The sequence below is a fragment of the Sinohyriopsis cumingii genome, chromosome 11, assembly GCF_028554795.1.
Source record: "Sinohyriopsis cumingii isolate HCF-2022 chromosome 11, ASM2855479v2, whole genome shotgun sequence".
In the NCBI taxonomy this organism is placed as follows: domain Eukaryota; kingdom Metazoa; phylum Mollusca; class Bivalvia; order Unionida; family Unionidae; genus Sinohyriopsis; species Sinohyriopsis cumingii.
In genome coordinates this window covers 53,793,785-53,809,916 of record NC_142971.1, presented here as the reverse complement: position 1 = coordinate 53,809,916, position 16,132 = coordinate 53,793,785, and the positions used below count along the sequence as shown (strand labels likewise).

The window sequence follows — 16,132 nt, the reverse complement described above, 5'->3', positions numbered from 1 at the left end:
TTCAAAGCATGATAATGGGAAACAACTAACAGTTCAGTTCAAATGAGTTGTCTCTCCTATCCCCAAGTGCCTGTGCACAGTAGATCTAGGAAAATCCGTCATGTTACAGGTAACATTATTAACTTCACAACATTACACATGTGACACTAACAAGTCACCCAGAAATGTCACACAGCAATATTATGGAGTAATGCAAAGACTTTGTGGTTATGTGTAGAAACGTTTTATGGCAGTCGTCTTACAAAGGTTATGGTGTACCAAGGCAAATAATGTGCCTTGTTGAAGGACACATCATGGCAAAGTCTTTAGAGTTCTTGCCATATTATAAATAGAATGTCATACTCTTACACATCAGCTGTGAATTAAAAGAACTTGTTCGGGTAAATTTAAAGCAGCCTCATTCATATGATATTCATTTTTAAAACCTGGAAAGACATCTAGCTATTCAGTATTTCAGTTTTTCAGCTCAAATTCTGACAGGCTTATTTGAATCAAGTGTAAATGATTTCAGACCTTTTTAAACTGTATTATCTATTCTTCAGTTGATTCAAGTCATAAACAAAGACTTTTTAATCCCCCGCCCCCACCCCATTCCATATTTCTGTTAGAGGCATAACTGTGTGACTCATTCATCAGTGCTTAGTTTGACATGCAATTATAGCATAGTTTAGTTGCCACTCAGTAATTGTTGAAGGATGTTATGGATTCAGACCAAATTAGGTTTGAGACTTCATTTGAGGAAGACATTGGTCATAATTGATATTCATCATTTGTCAACAGTTATTTGGTTGGAGTAAGACTCCAATGATTGGTTTTGATCTCTGCCCTTAAAGTGCATTAAAATTTTGTTTCCATTCAGTAACATTTGAAGTACTTCATGGATTCAATTTATTATGAATAGATGGCCTTGGTCAAGTTTGATTTTCACCATTTTATATAAAAGATATAAATAATTATGGACCCCTGTTTGGCTTTAAACTTAGCCGTTCATGTGCCTCAGAATTTTGTTTCTGCTCAAGGACTGAATGAATGAAACCAAATTTAGTACAAGGCATACATTAGAAAAACGTAGACCAAGTTTGATTTTTGATTATTCCTGAGAAGATTTTACAGGGTTATGCCCCTGTTAAACTTAAAACTTTGTGTTCACTTTGATAATAATGGTGTGGCATCCTGTCCTACTGACACATTTCTGGCTTGTAGTGAAATAAATATTTAGAATATTTCCATTGAGATTGACATTTTACTATTGACAACTGAATCTTTTCAGTATTGCTTGTGGTAAGTGTATGAGACGGTGATGTCACTAATATTATTGGTTTTTGATTATGCTCAAGAAGATCTGATATAAGTACTTTATTCAAGGTAATGACCATATTATTGAAATATTATTATTTGACATAATACTGGATGCTTCACAAATTATAAAAATGTCATGTGGTTAAAGCTCAAGATCATAAGGATGCTTCTACAGTGTCATAAAAAGTGTTCCCATCAAGTGCATTTACATACTGGAAGAGTTAGCTACCTTTGGATTGGGAATGCTTCACTTAAAAGGTTCATGCTAGTGATGGGAATTGGTCAGAAATTCATAATCGATAATCGGTTCCACTTAACCAACTGATAATCGATTATAATCGGTTACTAAGAGCAAATTTTAAGTTTTGTTTGTTATTCAGTTATATGTTTGATCAGTAGTTGAAGATGTTAGTAAATGTACAGGAGTAATCTCTTTTAATGATATGTAATATACTTTAACCTGATAATAATATTACATTTTTGTCTGTTGTGTTGTGTGTTATTTTTGTTCTACATCTTTGTTAAATGAATGCAACGTTTTATGGCTGATAAGTCATGTGCAACTGAAATACTGCTACAATCACCCAAAATCCTTTCATTCACATGTGATGTGTCTATAATTTTAAGCGTAGAAGGACATGTTTTTCTTGTTTGTCATTGTTTACAAATACTACAAATAATGTTGCATTTAAAACTGAAACAAATCATCAAAATGTGTTTAAATTTATTAACTCAACTATTTAACAACTTGATCATGTAATAATGGCTATATGTTCCTAATTATGAAATTTTGCACCTATGAAATATCATATGGTTTTATATTTGTAGTTGTGAAGGGAATTAATAAATTTCAGGTCAACTTTAGTGGCTGGGAGTTTTACTAACCTTTGTGCTTTGCATACATCTAAAAAGTAGTCTCCCTTTAACATAATCGATTATGGAGTTTCACAACTGATTATCTTATCGGTTTGCTCAACCAACTGATGTTCAATTATAATCGATAATCGGAACAACGCTAGTTCATGCCCTCTTCCAATATGGAAATACTCAGTAAAATGTATGAAATCACATTGGAAATATGTCAGCAGAGAGTTTTTTTGGTACAAATTACCTTTATTTTCAGTACTTGCATCCTCTGAAAAATCATTAACCTTATCCAAGAGGTTTCAACAAACATCACATGTACACAAGAAACATTGTGTATTCAGTGACTGCATTTTGTTGCTGATTCACAACAAAACATGATTCCATTTTTTTTAAAAACTGTGACGTTTGTTTAGTGACAAATTGAAATGTATGAGCATCTATTCAAACCTTGCATCAATGTCAGTGAAAGTGCCTACACATGGCATGGATGATTTCATGCTTGTTAGCAAGTTGATTAACAGTATACCATTCCACTTTGTATGACATGGTAAAGAACATTTGCATGCAAATAATGCCTGTATTCATTGATAAATGCCAGTAAATAATGTTAAATCAATACAGTGAAAAAGCTGTTATCTTGAGCTTTCTTACACCATTCCACAAGAACAAAAAGCCTCACATACAATTACATCCAGTAAGGTTTGATAAACTTTATTTACTTATAGCAATTTGGATGTAATATTTAATTGATCTTAAAGTAAAAGTACATCATCAGACTATTTATGGATCATTTTCAGCTTATCTGAGTAATGGGTTTTGGTAAAATAAACATATGAGTGTGTGTGTGTTTGTGATTTGGGTTTTTAACATAGCTATAACAATTTTCCAGTCATTGCTACAATGTCTTCAGTGTGACAGTTTATAGTGATATATAGCACTAGGACATCATGCCACAGACATGTAACATGATATGATGTCCCACCCAGTCACATTATCATGACACCAGGTCAACCAGTCCTAACACTAACCTCTTAATGCTGAGTGCCTAGTGAGGCAGTTATTAGTACCATTTTTATAACTCTTTGGTATGACTGTGGGGGGGGGGGTCAAACTTGCAACCTCTCACATCAGAGGCCGATGCTCTAACCACTAGGCCACTGGAGCAGTCTTAGACAAATATGGAGTTGTCAGCTTCAATAATCAAGTAGTACAGTGTCAGAGTCTTACATAACTTGCATATTGACATCCAGGTTCTCAATGACTGTTATAGAGTCCACAGTGTACTTTGCTATGTTACCATAAATCAATTTGGATATTTACATATCTGTTTTGCTGTGGATAGGTATGGAAGAAGATATGTAGCCATGTATAGTGTATAATTTCCCTTATATCATACAATGATGATATAAAATAAATGCCATTTTTAAGTATTTGAAATTTATCCAGTTTCCACTAGCTTACTTGTTACTGCACATAAAAATGTGCCGTTGAATGACATTTGCTGTGGCTAGACTGTATAATTGGCTTCCATTTGTCTATCCATCTGTCACTGTTGTTTCTCCATCTGTCCATCTGTAATACAACTCCAAAATGTCTCTCTGAAACTTGGCACACACATTAGACTGCTGGTTTAGATGTGTCTCAAGCTTTGCACCTTTTTGTTGTCTATATTTGTAATGTTTTATCTATACAGGTTTGTTTATTATGCTTGCTGATAAGGACAGGCATTTGAGCCAGTACATGTCCTGTACACAAACTAACCACTGAGCCACCAGTTGCTTCCATTCATTAATGGCCTGTTATGACATGCATCAGAAAACATTGGGTCCATTCAACATCCTTCATCCTGCAAGGGGCATGAAATTTGGCATGTTTTTTTTTTTTTGTATGCATAGATTACAATCAACTTTTCTGTAGTTTTGAATATTTTGGGACTTAAATCTTTTTGATCTTCAGTAAGACATATTTTGTGTTATAAAAGAAATCTAGTTCAGTATTTAGAAGTTCAACAGTTACAAGTGCACCACATTGTCCCCCAATCTCACTGAGTTCACTGTGCCAAGCTACATTAATGGTATGAATGATGTTAAAACATTTCATATGTGTGTAATAATGCATCTCATTAATAGAGCATCTCAAATGGGTAATGATTCATAATGAATTTATTAAATGAGTTGAACAGTTTCCAGCTTTTGTGACCTCTGGTGAGAAGAAGCTGGAAATTATTCAACAAATTTCAGAAATTCAGTATTAAATCATTACCTATTTGAGATTCTGTTTATCACACAGTTTACTTTAGTAGAAAGAATCTAGAAAGAAAAACAAATGATTTTCGTTTTTTTTTTAATTTTTAAATCTGGCTCAGATGCTGCACCTTTCAATTCCTGCACATGAAACAATAGTCCCAGACACAAGTTGAAGCAATATTGTACAATTCAGTAAGCAGTTACAATAGAAGTAGATTTGTTTTACTAATTGTCATTTAAAGAGCAACTGTCCTTTCAAAATCTATTGAACATTTGATACATACATAATTCAACAGTGGATCTCTAATGTGAGTTCCAGTGAGAAGTTACATACATACATGTAGTTTACTTTGGTTAGGTCAGATGAAGCAGTTGAGGCATCATATACGTGATTTCAATGACTGTTCACAAAGTTTCCACCGAAACGTGTTGATTCCACTATTTGATATGGAAGAATGCTGTGGTTGGATAACTTTTTGTCAATTGAGAGACAAGCATTTGTCAACATTCTTCTTTTAGCTGGCAGGCTTTTTTTTGCATTGAATGTATGTTCACATTGGATAGGTGTGAAAGGTTTTCTTCAAGGTTATCTCACATTTTCATTTTAGCTGAGTGTGCAAATGTTTACTCATCTTTTAGTTGCCCTGAATGAAAATGGTACTGCTTTGGACGTCCAATATGGCTACCACATTGTAATCTTGAAAGACAAGTTATTTTCCTGAATCAATGGTCATAGAAACATACGGTTTTCACTAAAAGATTTATTATGATCTAAAGTTGGTCCTAAATGAAATGGCGTGGGTCTGATGTACAGTATGGCCACCACAGAGTCAGTGGCCATCTTGAAAATCCTGTTATTGGTTCTCCTCCTGAATGGAAAGCCATATTGATGTAGAATATTTACCAGAATTTTTATGATGCATAGTTGGTCCTAAATCAAAAAGGTGTGGATCTGATTACCAATATAACTGTCACAGTGGCTAATTTGAGAATCTTGTTGTTGAATCTCCTCTTGAATAGATGGTCATTATCAGCATGGGATTTTCACTGCAAGACTTGATGATGTCTAGTTGATCCTAAATTAAAAATGGGACCAATCTAATGACCTTTATGGCCACCATAGTGACCATCTTTAAATTCTTTTCATTGCTAATCCATCTGATTGAAACGTAATATTGCCATTGGATTTTCACCAAAAGGCTTCTTAATGATGCATAGTTGGTCCAAAATGAAATGGTTTTGATTTGATGTCTAATGTGGCTACAACAGCAGCCATATTGATAACGTTATCACTACTCTTGAATGCATGGTTATATCAAATTGGGTTTTACTAAACAACTCATTCTGATATTTATTTGGTCCTAATGTTGCCATTCATTATTACTGCTATGGTGGTCAGCTTGAAAATCTTGTTACAACTGTTTCTTTTGAATGAATGGTCATATCATTATAGGGTTTTCACTTCTTTTGTTGTCTGGTTGGTTGTAGATGAAAATCGTGCCAATATGAATTCTGCAATGGCTATTTTGAAAATCTTTTTATTACTACTTCTCCTAGATGGCTGATCATATCGACATTGTGCTTTCACCAAAAGACTTCTTATAATATCAAGTTGGTACAAAATAAAAATAGTGCCAATCTGATATTGAATATGGCCACCATGGCTGTTTTCATGAAAATCTTGTGTTTGTTACTCCTTCAAAATGAAAAGTCATATGAAGATGGGATTTCTACCAGAAGACTTCATACAATGCCTTGTTGGTCCTAAATGAAAATGGAGGCAAGTTGATGCCTATGTCTATCAAAGCAGTTAATTTGAAAACCTTATTATTGCAGAAGAATGTCAGAGATGGTTTCAGTACTCTGCAGTTCAAAGGAAGAAATTGTCTTATCGTAAATTCCTCAAAATTGTTTTCAGCAGTAGAGCATCAGTCCCTTGAAGAGACTCTTGTTTGTGATAGGCAACTAATTTTGTCCCAATATCCATTTGACTTTCAGTTGGAAAGATGGCCCTCATATTGTTGATAGCAGTAGTCAGGGGGATGAAAATTCACAGCCAATCGGTAATGAGAATGCTGCTCAAGAATTTCATTGGCATAACTTGATGAACCAGGTTCACAGAAAGTGATATGTTAATGTGTTGACAAAAATGAATATACTTCAAACACTCTAAAATGTACCAGTTATGTGATAATACAGCATTTGTACTGCAGTAATGGTAAATGAACACATTGAGATCAGGTTGTGTGTGTGTATACTCCATTTATCCAGTTCATACTGAACATTTTAAGTGGGGTTTTTTGTGCATATTTTTTCTTCTTCTATTGCTACATAATTTGTTGTGAGGGATTTATCAAGTTTAATAAAACGATGACAAACTGACTTGATTTCCTTAACTTTACTCAATAAATGTTGACATGCTTCTATCAACTACATATATGAAGTTTGTTTCAAAGTAAACTTGAGTTACTCTTCTTAAATTATAAATTATTAAATTCCTTTCTGGTTTATTTGCAGAACTCATCACACATCACTGTCCAAGACGGATTTTACAGAAGATAATGAACCCAGTCTGTCAAAAGTGGATGTTGTCTTGCCATTTACATTAGAGGTAGGATTTATTCTATCCCTTAGGGAACAACCTGTATGTGTATTAAAGGGTACTTGTGTTCATTATTTATAAAGGACTATTAAGTAACTATTTACTATACATGTAGGTCACCTATAGGTGACATATTCTGGTAGTTGAATTAGGCATCAAAATTAAGCCTACCTGACTTGTAGGTGAAATACAAGTCATTCTCTTACTATACTTGTGCACAAGATAATAGTGAATTTACACAAAAGTCAATGAATTAAGACATTAACACACTGCTTCTTCCTGGGCCACCACAAAAAAGAAATTGTGTCCATATATAAATATGAGTCATTGGTTTTACAGAAGGTATTCATGTAAATGGGTAGCTATAAATCCTGACATAAAAATCGAATATATTTCCATTTACCATAAATAACTATATCTGAATTGATTCCAACACATTGACCTTTGTGATGCTGTCAAAATGGCATTGTCCAAAACTCCTTTGAAACATTCGCAGTAGTTCCAGAGTAATATTATCATCCAAAAATATGCGCACTTTCTGTTTCCATTGAAAAGTCCAAACAAATGTTTTTCATCGCAAATAATATCTAAGTGCATCATAAAAATTTGCGGCAGACTTTAAATTTCAGCAAGAACACAGGAGATAAAATGATTTCAAAATAGGAATCAATCTGATTGCTCATTTCTCTCCTTATATATACCTTCTATTTTGACTATTTTTCACAACATTCTCCAATGTAACCGATCATACTACTCAATAAATATTTTGAAATACCTACTCATGTGACGTAGCCCATCCAATATGAAATCACTTAATTCATCTAGAACTGTCCAGACCTCACCAGCCAATGAGAAGTTAACCCAGTTTCATCAACAAGTCTTATTTTTATTAAGATTATTGTTCATAATGGTCAACACATGTAAGAATCTATTTATAAATCCTATGTAATTTATGCTCTAAACATTCCTAAAAGAGACCTTATTTATGTAGGCAAAATCTAACTTAAGATCATCACTACCATTTACAGCCATGAATAAAGATGACAACAATTAGATGAAATTATGTACCAATAGTTAAAAATATAGAGACATATAAGACAAGGGAGTCTTGTTTAGACTTTTACTGTGCTTATGTTTTGTACAGACTAACATTTCACTTTCTTTATTACATATGCAAAGGATAAGTAGCATAGAAGTGACCTACAAGTAACTTAAGTCAATAAGTTGTTTCTATGTTTACCTATGTGCAACAGGAGTAGATCCAGAAAGAGTTAAGCATCACCAGAAATCTCATACTGCAATATTTTAGCGTGTTATGCAGTGCATGTTGCAGTATATTGGGAAAATGAAACAGAAATGCACAGAAATATTTATGAATGAAGAAGTCAAATTTTACATTTCTGTTATATCTCTAAGCAATGTCAATTGTGAAACATGATTATACATGGGTGAGTTAAAGGTATGTGTGATAGGATTCTGTTTCATTTGGATCTTCTTAGTGGCTGAAGTTAGGATGGGATGATGTTATGGAGCTTGGAGAATCAAGTTTGTCTTTCAGCCTGTGAATTTCACCTCCACAATACATTCCCAATAAATAGCAAAGTTATCAATCAATTGTCTATCATTTGTTGAAGAATTTCAACCAAGGTTGCTGCTTGATGTGTGATGTTGCCATTTAGCTCCAAGCATCCTGATGTCAGCATTTTGATATATCTAATTTGCCATTTTCCTTGGTTAGAGATGACTCTACACTTGCAAACAAAACTTCTCTAAAACAATTGTGACATTGCAAACAGTTTATTAACTAAAATCACATTTGTCATTGAGTAAAAAAAAATTAAACATTAATTCCAATTCATCATTAACTTGTTAACAATAGGATATATGAATGATGTCTCATTATCCATCACTAGTCATAAATTAGTTGCACATTAATTCCAATTCATTATTTTCTCATTGACAGTAGGATATATCACCACTGCTTCCATTGCTATTACAAGTAAGAATTCCAATTCATTTTCTCACTTACAGTAGGATATATCAATATATCATTGACGGTAGGATATATCAACATATCATTGACAGTACAATATATCAACATATCATTGTCAGTAGGATATGTCACCATATCATTGACAGTAGGATATATCAATATTGCATTGACAGTAGGATATATCAACATATCATTGACAGTAGCATATATCAACATAACATTGTCAGTAGGATATGTTAGCATATTATTGACAGTAGGATATATCAATATAGCATTGACAGTAGGATATATCAACATATCATTGACAGTAGCATATGTCAACATACCATTGACAGTAGGATATATCAACATATCATTGACAGGAGGATATGTCAACATATCATTGTCAGTAGGATATGTCAGCATATCATTGACAGTAGAATATGTCAACAATGCCTCATTATCTATCACTAGTTGGATCCAGTATTTAAAAATGCTAAGAATGGAATATTATGTCATTTTGATTTTACACTCTTTAATTGATTGGAAAACTGTGTATTTAATTTCTTTCAGGGATTAATAAAAACTTATAATTAAAGAAATAATCAGTTCATTGATTGTAAGAATTGCTGATTTTGTTAATATGTCATAGCAGATAAAAGCAAAAAAGTTACTTCATGTTTTTGGTATGGTACCATCTTGGTTCATTAGGGCTTTGAATTGAAATATGGGACCCTATAGTAGTCCCCTTTTTTGTTTTGCCATTGGTCCTTCCATTCAGATTTACTTAAACCATCAAAGAATTGGAAATTTATATTCTACACATTTTGTATTTTTTACCTTTAACTTTGTTTTATAGTTTACTGAATTTTGACATAGTTACTTTTATTCTGTTATTTTTATATTATTGTTCTTCTTTCTTTTGTTTGTTTGGAAGCTTTTATCATCCATTGTTTCTTTTTGCAGTTCTGCATGCATGCATACATACATACATACATACATACATACATACATACATACATACATACAGACAGACAGATATATGCATGCACACACACACACACAAACACACACACACAGTCATAGAGACTTATTATGATGCCTAGTTACTGAATGGTATCAATCTGATTTTGAATATGGCCAACATGGCATCCATCTTCAAAACTTTGTTAATGTTGTTCCTCCTCTAGAAGTTGAATCAACTTGGGTTTCAACCAGAAGACTTCTTTTGGTCTAAGTGAAATTAGTACCAAGTTGACATCCAATATGGTCACTATAGCATCAGATTTGCAAATCTTGTTCTAGATGAAGAATATCAAAGATGGTTTCAGCATTCTGAAGTTAAAAAGATGGTAATATTTTGAATTTCTCAAAATTCTTTTATGCCAGTGGGGTATCAGTCTCTTGAAGGGATCAAGTTTCCGTTGTAAAATATCTGGCCCCAGAAAATGGTCCACCATTTCCAATACTGTTGTGCCCCTTGACCCCTAGAAATAAAATCCTGGTTTGAACATTGTATCAAAGTGAAACAAAAAAGTATCATTTCTAGAAGTATAATTATTTCCTTTCTTGCAACTTGTCTTTGTCACATGTAATAGAAAAATTCACTACCCAATTTAAAAGTCCTTGATTCATTTTCTCTACAAATATTTTGGAGAAAGTGGAAAAATATGGAGATTTTGCAATATTTCTTTACAAATGTAATAACTTCCTTTACTTGGTTTCCTTGACAGGTTCATGTGATAGAAGTGAAGGGTTTAAAGTCATTAGCCCCCAACAAGATAGTTTACTGTACAATGGAGGTGGAAGGAGGAGAGAAGCTGCAAACTGATCAGGCAGAGGCCTCAAAACCATGGTACAGTATGCAGACTCTTTTGAGTGAGATAAAGGTGTTAATACAGTGGACCCTCAATGTAATGCCTGTCTGTATATTACTGTCCCTTTTAATAATGCATATATGGTCAGCAATCCAATTTTAAACTGCTAAATTGTGTTTTATCACGGCTGCTTCTGTCATTTCATTTTAGTTTTACTTATGAGAGCCAGTTGTAATGTTATTTCACATGATCTGATCCATATTTGTATTTGCTTTTATACACTATCAGGACACATCCTTCTTAGAACACCTTAATATACGATCCCTCACTTTCAATGCAGCTCACTTTTATGGCTGATGTGAAGATCATTATAAAAAAGGAACTGGGTAAATTTTCCATTGCAAGTAAGTCCTTATAAGCATTAATGACTTGGATCTGTAGCATCATTTGGATTTCTTAGCACATTCCATCTCACAAGTAGGGGCCCAGAGTGGCCGAGTGGTCTGAAGAGCTCACCGTTATGGATCACTGCCATCTCACCTCTGTCTGCGTCGGTTTGAGTCTCGGATTCGGCTAATGTGGTTATGTGAGAAAGCTTGCCAGTAGCTTCTCGTGGGTCGGTGGTTCTTTCCGGGGGTTTTCCGGGTTCTTCCTCCACCATTAATACTGGCCGCCATGTATAGCCTGTCTTGTGCTGAAAAATGGCATTAAGACCTACAACAACAACAACCATCTCACAAGTATTAAGCATTTTCACTGGCCGAAAATAAACTCTTACTCAGCCAGCTATTGTAGAAATATAATAGTAGGACGGTGTTTACTACCAAATTCAGTTGTGTGAAAGGTTGTTTTCAAAAACTTGTAACCCTACCAGCACCAGCTGTAAATTTGAATTTCTGTCAGATTGCTCTCTCAATTAATTGGTTATTAACATTGAAGGAAAAAAAACACAACAAAACTTGTGTATTAATCTGATCACAACAAATGTTAAACAAACTTGTGATAGATCATAAGGACATTCAGTGAACAAAATTGGCAATATTCTTAAAAGAACATCTTTTTCATTTAAAAGAAATTCTAGTTAGCCTGGATCAACATTCACCTGATAATAATTAAGTTTAGATACTTGCAGGTTTGTGAAAAGCCATTACCAAAAATAAGTTCTTTCAGATGAATGCAGATAATCTTGGAGTAGATAAATTTATTCCAATTTTTACCAAGCTCCGTACTTAATTTTGCATGCCACATGGAAACACAATACAGTTTTGTACAAAAGAAGAAGTAAATGAATACTTGTATATGAGAAATTATTAAGTGAAAATAAACATAATTTTTTTAATTGTCAGTTTGTTGTTATTATGAACTCTATTTAAATTCTTCTCTTTTATTTATTATGCTGTACTAAAATGATCATAAGACGATATTGAAAAAAAATTGGTTTGTTGCTAACACTAGACCATAAGAGTGTGACTTTCTGTTTTGCCAGAATGATTGAGTTTATTAATCTTGTGGGTTTTTTCTTTCATGTTGACAATGAAAGCAGATTGACATGTATGGCAAAAGGCCATTTCTCTGTAATCTACCTGGCTTCAGTATTTTAGTATGAATTTTAATATACACTAATTAAATAAAGGTTTTGTTGTTTGTAAAACAGACTTCTTTTTATTTGTTATGTAGTAAGGCCATTTGTTCTCCATTTCTTTTACTCTGGAGCAGTTGCTTCACAAAATTAACAAGACGACTCCTTCAGTATTTTTGGATCTAATGAAAGTGTACAAAGATGTGTAATTATGTGTTAGAATTGAGATTGGTCTCTACAAAGTGGAATATGCAGGCACCTAAATTAAGTGAGAAGGAGGAAAGACATACATCAACACTTTAACAGCAGATGACAATTATATAAATGCTTTTTTTTATCCATACCAGTTGGGACACACAAGGTGACTTCACAACAACCCACCCCCTCCCAGTGGTTAAGGTCAAGCTTTACACAGAGAGTTCTGGGATGCTGAGTCTGGAAGACAAGGAGCTGGGCAAGGTATGCAAGGATTGGAGTGATTAGGCCCTGACATTAAGATATAGGAGCACTGAGGCAATGTCCATCTTTTTTGTCCATCCAGTTTCTGTAAGAACCATAGCTCTGCAGCTTAGACACATAAGTGGATGGCATTTAGTGGGTGAAGTGCATATTACATGTAGATTTGTCTTTTAGGTCCAGCTTTGATCAAGTTATTGCCTTTTTTAATTCATCACTACATCAAATCCTTTTACCCCTCATAGATCAGGAACTGTTTACATTCAGCAAAGTTTGATGCAATTTGCTGTTCACATTGGCTTCGATACCTAGATGTGCCATTTATTGGTTTTGTCTTGTCAGCGCCATTTTAGAAAGAGTTATGGCCCTTGACATGGACTTCACATCTTTAGATGGGATGCTTGCCTATAACTGGTGTAGCTCAAGAACCTTTCAACATGCTCAGAGACAGTTTGGTATGAACACTTTTACACAGATACCTTGAATGGAGTTAGTTTTATCTGGTCCAATTTGGACAGAATTATGATCCATGTTGAGCAATTCTTGTCTTCATTTGGAAACTGGGAATAATGCATGCAGTAAGAATAGCCCAAGAACCTTAGCATGCCATATTTGCTATGTATGTTGGGACACCATAAATTAATTTTGACAGTACTTTTCTTGTGAACAATGTTCTGGGACACATAGTTTTCCTGAGTCATAAATAGTGGGACACCATTTAAATCATTTGAAAATTACATGTTGGAAAATGCATTAAAACTGAAATTTTATTTTAAAAAATATAAAACTGTGTGCTTAAGATAAAACTCTTTAATACACTTCAGCAGCATCTCATCAGCACAACCCATTATCTGCACACATAGGATCCATTCTTTCAGTGCATGAACATTTGTTTTAGTTTTCTTATACTGTGAAGAATTATTGTTAGAGGCAACACGTCAACTGAAGCGGAAACTGCAAAGACTAAAAGATTTTTTTTCAAATCGGCATGAGATGTGTTAATTCTCACACTTATGATCCCCATCTTATTGTCAGTCTGGCCAGGAATAATATCAAAGTACACTAGACTTTCATCCATGTTAATGATCATATTGTTGGCGATAGCATCTGCTTCTATTCTGGCCTTCATGAATTCATCAAATGATTTTATTATCTCCAAATCGTTTGGGCAATGCTGGGTTGCTGATGTCCGCGCACAAAACACTATGTTGTGTCACTTTAAAAATTGTTCCATTGTTTCACTTTATTTTCAAAATTCCTGGGAATATTGGTGAAAAGGAATCAAAGTTAGCTTCCATATCTTGACTGTCTTTGTATATTCAATAAAAAACAAAACAAATCAGCATCTTTAAAAGAATCCGAAGTCAGCTTCAGAGGTTGGCTTGTTTTGTAATAAAATAACCTTTGTATTAATATCCTTTTAAAAAAGAAAAACTTTTCTTCAAAGTATCCAAAGTCAGCTTTCACGGTCAGCTTGTTTTATAATACAAATAACCTTTTTCTTTGATGTCCTGTCTGTAAGTTCAAACAATTAGTTTACTGCTTGCTGCCAGTTGTGTTTATTCACCACCTGGGCTTCTATGTGCCTTGCATCTTTAGGTATAATTAATACAAACAGGCATTGATATTTGTGGGTAAATAGTAAACACAGGAATAACTTGCTTTAATGATACTTTTTGTAACTCAGGCTAGTGAAAAGCTTCTCAGTTTCTTTCAAGTGAGTGTATTTTCAAATTATGATTTTTATTTGTGAGGTTCTGTCATATCATTGACCTGGATATAATTCAGTCTTGGTTGTTTTACACCATGTTGTGTATGAATTGCAGTTGTCTTAAAGATATTGGTTGATTATTTCCCTCTCGTTTGCGATTTTGTTGGATCCAGTTTTCATTTGGAGAACATATACAAACTTTTGAGCACAACCAAAAATGATTTCTTTCTCACTGTTATGTCATTGAACAATGCGCCATGTGTTGTCAGTCTTATGCAATATAAGTAACAGAAAAGAGTGAAGACAAAAAGCTTTGTAAAATTTAACAAATAATTTATTTCCCTAGAATATCAAATGAAAATGAGAAAAAAGAACTTAAGGTTTTACAAATCAAATCCAAAAATAATCCAAGAATTTAAAATAGAAGTCCTAGTAATAAAAAGTCCTGAATGAAACTGAGTTTGAATCCTGTTGAAATCCAAAATGGAAGACAATGACGCCTGTTGTAATCTGCAAAGTACTGTTATGTCAACAGTTTCTTGTTGAATCACAGAAAATATTATTCCAGTTTTGAATTCCATATAAATTTCAGTGAATGTCTTTGTCCATGAATTTTGTAGGAGCACTTATGTATTTCCAGGGAAGAGAATCACTTTAAATTTAATAAAATAAAATTTCAACTCCAACTGGTCACATGGTTTGTTCGGAGCCTGACTGACTATCCTTTATCATAATATCATTTATAAGACTAACTACAATGCATTGTATCAAAAAAGCATTTTGTTTATATATTTTGTTGGGGCACAAATTCAGTACAAATTTATTTCGTTTCTGAAGTCTTGGGATATATCATGGGTTGAACATTCACACTCCCAGCTCAATATAGTGAGTGAAAACTTCTGGCAGTTGGGTGAATTTTCGAATCATTCACCCATTAGGCAAATACCAAGTCAGAATCGACCAGCATTTCTCTGTAATGAAATGATATTCTGTCAAGACTCTAGCTGACTTTGTTACTTTAAAGTCCATTCTTTTTTATCAAGTAGTTGTTGTCCATCTTTTATGATCAAGCTTATACAAATGCTTCACTCTCATCCTTCAATATTGATAATCACTTACCAGAGAGAATAGACAGGTCTCATTCTTCAATACTGATAATCACTTACCAGAGAGGGAATAGACTGGTCTCATTCTTCAATACTAATAATCACTTACCAGAGAGGGAATAGACTGGTCTCATTCTTCAATACTGATAATCACTTACCAGAGAGAGAATAGACTGGTCTCATCCTTCAGTACTGGTAATCACTTACCAGAGAGGGAATATAATGGTCTCATCTTTCATAACTAATAATCACTTACCAGAGAGAGAATAGACTGGTCTCAATTTGAAATTTACTTTCAGCTTGTGCAATAAGTGTCGTTGAATTAGTTCTGGAAAATACCTTTCACATGATCAAATTTTGGTTATTAACAAATTTAATTTTAATAGCTGGTTGTGTTCATCATCGTTGTCATCATCATCATCATCATCATCATCAAACCCTTAACCCAAGTGGTCATTGGTGCACCACAGTTGACTT

At 33.7% G+C, this 16,132-nt stretch overlaps 1 protein-coding gene across 2 annotated transcripts in view; it reads left to right on the top strand.

The window, feature by feature from the left end:
* The window catches only part of LOC149788471 (calcium-dependent secretion activator 1-like), a 237,371-nt gene that overhangs the window by 77,120 nt on the left and 144,119 nt on the right, over window positions 1-16,132 (top strand). For both annotated transcript variants that reach the window (XM_089974454.1, XM_089974453.1), the window contains exons 4-6: window positions 6,930-7,023; window positions 10,720-10,841; window positions 12,730-12,841. In XM_089974454.1, the coding sequence (XP_089830580.1) occupies window positions 6,930-7,023; window positions 10,720-10,841; window positions 12,730-12,841 (328 nt within the window). The remainder of the gene's footprint in view (window positions 1-6,929; window positions 7,024-10,719; window positions 10,842-12,729; window positions 12,842-16,132) is intronic.